We start from the raw sequence: 7,115 nt of genomic DNA on the forward strand, positions 1-7,115 counted from the left end.
AGAAATACACATTAGGGTTGTGCCAACAGATGATGATCTCAGGGATCGACAATGATCAGAGTGATCGCCCATAGCTGATTCCTCTGACGATGTCAAGACGATATTTGGCTCATTTTCCCATTAATGTAATAAATTATTATTATTATTATTAGGATATTATTATTATCAAATTAATATTACAAATAATTTGCCTGTAGACACACAGACACGTGCTTGAAGAAACACACTTTTTTATATTATTAAGAACAGATGACAGAAAAGCCGTCTAAGACATGCTGTTTGAATGGAGGCGTGCGGTCTCGTGGAACACGTGCATGTAAAAGGTTCTCACTCTTTCTTTGTTTCTGTCTTTTGAATTTTTTTTTTTTTTTTTTGCAAGAACATTATCATCTATGAGTGCTGCAAATTACCTCAGACATCTCAGCTCAGGAGGTGCTTTGAGTTCAGTTCGCTTTATTTCCACAGAGCAGTTTATTGTGACCACAACTCTGCAGTCTATACATCTGTGATTAAAACGAAAATAATACAAAACACATTCACCTCAAACCATGATTTATATTTCAGTGATTATTATCATCATTATAATTATTATTTTTACATTTATAATTGTTTTTATGTCTATTTGTGTAAGTAATTTTCCACCTGCATGTTTAGATGGATACTTGTCTGATGGTAAATGGAAAGGTAGATGCAGTGTTGTTTCTAAAACAAGATAAATCAAATTGATCTTGTTTTAAGAATTTTTAGATATTTTTACAGGAAAACAATACAAATATTATTATCAAGAATAAGATTTTTGCCCTAATATCAAAGGTCTTACTAGAAAAAAAGAAATTATGATCTAACGTGAATTTTCTTGATAAACAAATATGATTGTGCCTGGTAATGTGCATGTAAAATGGCTAGAAATAGCATTTCGTGCATCCCTAAGGACTTACCGTCCACTGTGTCGTGGTGTGCCGCTATAGCGGCTACATACACCTTCAAGGTGGAGGGGGACAACCACCAACCTTCCAACCTCTCCTGCAGGAAGGAAAGCACCGACCCAACTGCGCATCTCTGGGGGTCTTCACGTTGGGAAGAACACCACTTAGTGAACAGACACCACTTCAAGGCATACAGGCACCTCGTAGAGGAGGCGCTAGCCTGAGTGATCGTGTCTACCACCACGGGTGGTAGGCCACTTAAGTCTTCCACGTCCCGTCCAGGGGCCAGACATGGAGATTCCAGAGGTCTGGTCGTGGGTGCCAGATGGTGCCCCATCCCTGAGAAATAAGGTCCTTCCTCAGGGGAATTCGCCGGGTGGGGGGGCTGGCTGTCGCGAGGAGCGTGAGGTCCGAGAACCATGTCTGGGTGGGCCAATAGGGTGCTACCAGGACAACCTGCTCCTCATCCTCCCTGACCTTGTACAGGGTCTGTGCAAGTAGGCTCACTGGGGGAAATGCATATACCGAGAGGTGCCTTGGTCAAGTCTCCCAGTCCCTGCGTGCCCAGCTGTGGCACAAATCCACCCCTGATGTGACGGTCTCCACAGGTCACGAGGACAGGCCACTTCCTCCCCCGTCCTAGGCTGTTCCGGGGGTGGTCACAAGGAGCCATGTAAGTGCTTCAATGTCCCTGAACTCAGCACGGCCACGGCACGATCTGGCACCTCAGGCTCCGCCCCGCCGCGAGGCCCCACTCGCCGGTACGTCTGACGAGATTGTCCCCTTGGTCCCCCTCGTCCCGAAGCTTGGACGCGTGGCTTGCGCTTTCCAACCCGTCGCGATGGCTGGTCCAGACCGTCCTACTCGGCAACACGATTCACCCTCCTACTGAAGGGTGCGATAGAGCCTGTCCCTCCGGCCGAGATGAAGACAGGGTTTTACAGCCCCTACTTCATTGTACCGAAGAAAGGCGGTGGGTTGCAGCCAATCTTGGACCTGCGAGTACTGAACCGGGCTTTACACAGACTCCCGTTCAAGATGCTGATACAAAAACGCATTCTAGCGAGCATCCGGCATCAAAATTGGTTTACGGCGGTAGACCTGCCGAAATGGAATGGTGGACGGTGGTCCTGATGACGGCCGTGCGCACCGGTTATGTGACCCAGGGAACAAGGAAACCGCTCTTTTGCTGAACTCTTGGGTACCGCAGCCACTTGGGCATGCAGCGAAATTAAATGAAAAGGTAACAAAAGATTCTCCTCTCAGCCCTCCACTGCGGTGGGCTCCACGCTGGGGCCGGGCCATGGGGGCAGGCTGCTGCGGAGCAGGTTCCCTTGGCGACGAGCAGACGGGGTGCGGGATCTTGAGCCGCGCCGGGGCAGGATGTGTTGGATAGCTTCTGTCTGCTGCTTCACTGCCGAGAACTGCTGGGCAAAGTCCTCGACTGTGTTGCCGAACAGGCCAACCTGGGAAATGGCTCCTGGACCACCAAGGTGGACATCACCCGCCCGAGAAACCATGCCGTGACCTTTGTCACCCGGAGGGTGAGGTCGGTCGCCGAGCGCAGTTCCTGCATCAATCCCGGGGTGGAACTACCCTCATGCAGTACCTTTAGCGCCTTGGCTTGGTGGACTTGCAGGAGAGCCATGGCGTGCAGGGCGGAGGTGGCTTGTCCAGCGGCACCATAGGCCTTGGCCGTCAGGGACGACGTAAACCTACAGGCCTTGGACGGGAGCTTCGGGCGCCCGCGCCAGGTGGCGGCACTCTACGGGCATAGGTGCACCGCAAGCACCTTATTCACCGGGGGATCGCCGAATACCCTTTGGCCACCCCACCATCGAGGATAGTGAGGGCAGGGGAGTTGAAAGATCGGGACCGGGCAGTAAAAGGTGCCTCCCATGACCATGTCAGCTCCTCATGCACTTCCGTGAAGAAAGGAACTGGAGCGGGGCGTGGCAGTGAGCGGCGCCACGGGCCCAGGAACCAATCATCGAGCCACGAGGGTTCAGGGGAGAGCGGAGGGTTCCACTCTAGCCCGCACTCACGGCTGCCCGGGAAAGCATGTCCGTCATCTCCGCGTCAGCCTGTGACTGGGCGACCGTACCCGAGGGGGGGAGCCCAGCTGAGGCTTCCACGTCCGACTGGACGAGCTCCGAACAAGAGGTCGAACTCGCCGTGAGATGAGCCGGCGGACTCATCCGGAAGCCCGATCGGGGCAAACGAGCGTGCTGGGGAATGGGAGATCCGTCGGGGGGATACCCGGCGGAGGTGGTCCCATTGAGGTCCCCAAATTACCCCCAGTGCTAGCCGCGCTGGCCTCATACCTGTAGGTAGAAGGACCGAGGTGGGGAGCCACTGGGGTGGCTTGCTTTCTTACGAAGGCAAGCCGCGGCCGCAACGTTACCATGGTCATGTTCTCGAAATGAGTACATGACCCATCCACGAACGCTGTCTCTGCGTGCATAGCGCCCAGACACGAAAGACAGCGATCGTGACTGTCAGAAGGTGAGAGATAGCGACCGCAACCAGGAATAACTCACAAACGGAAAGGCATCTTTAAAAAGCTGTTCCGTGTGTGCCGCTCTTTTAGAGAATTATACTCTTTTTTTCAGAATATCCTCTTTTATTTCTGCCAAAGCGCCCAGGGGCGTTCTCTGCAGTGCACCAGTGTGGAGAATTCAGCCGTGAGAATTCAGCTCAGTGAGCATCAACCGTTCGGCTCCGAAGAGAAAATCTGAATGATTGGTTGCATACCAGCTCCTTTTATACCTGTATATTCGGGGGAGTGGTATGCAAATACCACTCGCCAATTTTCATTGGCCTTTTTTCAAAGACCAGAGGAGTTTTGGGCTCCCAAGAGTGACCCCTAGTGTCACTACATCGACACAATGTCGAGTGAGTGACAGATAGGGAACAATATTAATCAAACAACTATTTGAGCAATCACACACATTTGCTGCACAACAACATCTTCATGCCTGTGTTGCTTTTACAGTGCAGAGAAACTTACATCCTCTGCTGTGTCAGCAGTGGAGAAATATACAAATGCCTATATGGTTTTGTGATTCTTAAGATTTTTAAGAGTCTTAAGAGTTGAAAAAACACATTTATGTATTAATCTCTCATCAGTAAACATTTATACATTTTATATTTGAAATTTACTATTCGATTAGTTGTTTGAACTTATTTTTTACTGTAAGAGATTTGTTACAATTAGATGTGTATTTTATTTACCTCAAAAATACATCTTAAGTGAAGGCAGTGCCATTTAAGCATCTTCTTACACATGCAATAAAAATGTGTAAATGCAAACAATTTATTAGCATTTCAGCTTTCTGTCTTTATTGAAAATGTCCATATATGTAAAAACAACAAAAGACTGCATTAGAAACAATACAAATGACAAATGCTGTGCACAGCATGTAAAATGGAAAATCTTTAAAAAGAAATTATCAATTATAATTTATTAATTTTGATCAACATTTCCATCCATCAAATACCGCACAACAGTTTCTGCAGGTTTCATTGTTTTCTGTCTGAATCGCAGGGCTGCATATGTCAAATTCTCATCATCAGAATCCTGAAGAAAAAGTGTTATTTTTTATTTCTTTCCAAATTTATAAAACTGGCTTCATTTTATTTGACCATATTCATAACATTAAAGCAAACCATTACAATCACACCAGATACACTTATACAGTATATCCCAAAAAGTTACATGATATTATAAAGTTAAAATGAGCATATTACAGTACAAAAATTACTCTTATCAACCATTAGAACAGCAATTGTACAATTTAGTAGTTGGAGTTAAACAAAATAACAGTCACATATATTTAAATTCTGCTTTTGCCATACACTGCTATTCTGATATACAGCATTCATACTGTATTAGTTTGAGACAAGTAATGGCTGTAATGTTGCACACTAATCAAAATGACTTTGTGACAACATTTAAACCATTACTAAAAGTAATTTCCTCATTAATACAGTATTTAGAAAAAAATATCCTCTTACCTGAGCACTTGACTGCCCTCTAATTCGGTTGTCTTGTCTAGAATCCCTCACTGTTAAAAAGTGGAGAAACATTCATATGCATTTTCATTTAAATTATAGGGGGAAAAAACAAAAAGATTTTATGACTTTTAGATTTAACACTTACTCAGCCACTGTTCACACATTCCTCTCTTAAATATCAAGCACATGAGAGCAAAAACTAGAACTCCACAGAGCCCCAAAGCTACTGCCAACCCATACACTGCTGGATGGAGCTTCTCATCTGAAATTTCAATGCAAATTTAACACTTTATGCACATGTTATATGTTATTACATTTATTATGAATACATTGGTTTGGTATGTTAAATGCACTTTTGTCACAAATGTTATTAAGTGAAAGAAAGCAATACCACGTTTACCAGTCTTCACTTGTTTTGTGATGTTTCCATAGCATTTTTGTAGAAACTCAATGGAGTCATTCAGATGACCAGACTTTAAGATTGTTGATGCTGTACAAATAATAATCAAGTGAATTTATCATTGTGGTAGAGATGCACAAATATCTACAGTATAAGCCACTGTGCATGACAAGCACATATTGGCAAAATTAATACTGTATAACATATATTAAACTATTAAAATGACAATGTCACAATGTAGACTCTAGACAGCAATTCAGTTAGGACTACCAATTTGTACATTTAATTGGAAGATGCACCTTTAATTAACAGCTGTGTTCCACTTCCAAATTCAATATACAATGCTTTTGATCCACAATAATAGACTGCTTCATCTGACTGAATTGTGTTTGAAATTATCAGATTGCAGTTGCTGCCCAGTCTGTTGCCCTGGAATCGATCATTTTTGAATTCATTGTAAAAAATGGGTATTCCAAATTTCTGAAATACTGATATGACTCGAGGTTGTTGTCCAACAGTTTGCTTATACCAAAAAATGTCTGTGTTTACTTGTGCAGAACACCTCAGAGTGACTGTGTCACCAAGTGCCACATTTATGACTTTATTTGGTTGATGAACACGAGGACGTGCAGTACCTGAGAAAACAGGCGATATCTACAGGTTAATGCAAAAATTGTCCACATGGCTTGTTATTCAACTTAAACAGGTAACTAATGAACATAGTGGGTACATTATCTGTGAAAAATCACACGGGAAACTCTAAATAAAGTAATAGCAGCAGTCATTTAAGTAAATACTAATAAATACAAATACAGGTTTTAAATCAGACAAAATTAAGCATGACTTACATACAATACTCAGAACAGCAATTAACGCCCAAGGAATCATTATGAAATCAATATCACAACTTTCTGCTATCCATGTACTTTATCAAACAGTTTTATTGCAAAGCAGGAGTTTCTTATATACTCCTTTGACTAACCACATTAAATACCATTGGTTAAGACACATAAAAAGAAAAAAAATGTCCTCTTCACACTGTAGTTCCACAGTCACCTTTTGGCATACAAGACAAATTCTGTTTGTTTACTAATTACCTACATGCTTATATCAATCTATATTTTATATAAAGTATAAATAGAAGACAATGAAGGCCTTCACTTTCTTAGTAAGTTTCTGAAAAAAGTGTTTCAAAATATGTTTTGCTGGGTTGGCTGTGTAAAGATATTTATTTCCAGGTTGGGCGGCGGGGGGTCTAGGGAAAGCTAATTTGTGCATTCTTGGGGGGTCTCCTTGGAAATCATGCGATAACTTTAATATGACGTTTAACTCATTTCTTTTTTTAATGCTGTAGTAATGCATATATTCCAACTGACAACAAAATAATTTTCTAAAATCTGATCGGAATTAGAGCTGATCAGGGCTGCGTTTGTCAGGATCCTGTCACCTCTGTCTAGTCTTGTTTTTTACTTTAGTGGCAGGATCCTGACACTTTTGTTATATTATGTTGTTTTGGACTTTCTGTTGTGTTTTCCATGTGTTAAAGGCAGTGGCGGGTCGTGCATTTTAAGTCTAGGCCTTTCAGTGTGATTCATGCCATTAAGAAAACACAGTTTCACAATGAATTAGACACCCTATGCCTTTGGGCATCATACATTAAGTCGCAGCTAACTAATAATACCAACTGACATTTTAAAAACATGTCCACGTACTAAAGCCAGAACTTGAAACGACACTTAATTCTCAAGCAAGCCTAATTTTAACTGCAGCAT

General features: G+C 43.2%; 1 protein-coding gene across 2 annotated transcripts; it reads right to left on the reverse strand.

The window, feature by feature from the left end:
• Positions 1–4,270: 4,270 nt before the first annotated feature.
• nitr14b (novel immune-type receptor 14b) lies at positions 4,271–6,321 on the reverse strand. 2 transcript variants are annotated; one of them, XM_051649083.1, is made up of 6 exons: positions 6,192–6,321; positions 5,643–5,978; positions 5,344–5,433; positions 5,089–5,205; positions 4,944–4,993; positions 4,271–4,506 (listed from the first exon to the last, which is right to left on the reverse strand). In XM_051649083.1, exons 1-6 carry the CDS (start codon positions 6,229–6,231, stop codon positions 4,393–4,395), a joined length of 747 nt encoding a protein of 248 aa, XP_051505043.1. In that variant the 5' UTR covers positions 6,232–6,321; the 3' UTR covers positions 4,271–4,392. The 2 variants fall into 2 exon arrangements, with proteins under 2 accessions (XP_051505043.1, XP_051505042.1); XM_051649082.1 differs by having other exon boundaries at positions 5,335–5,433.
• Positions 6,322–7,115: the final 794 nt, after the last annotated feature.

Source organism: Myxocyprinus asiaticus, chromosome 22 (genome assembly GCF_019703515.2).
Source record: "Myxocyprinus asiaticus isolate MX2 ecotype Aquarium Trade chromosome 22, UBuf_Myxa_2, whole genome shotgun sequence".
NCBI lineage: Eukaryota > Metazoa > Chordata > Actinopteri > Cypriniformes > Catostomidae > Myxocyprinus > Myxocyprinus asiaticus.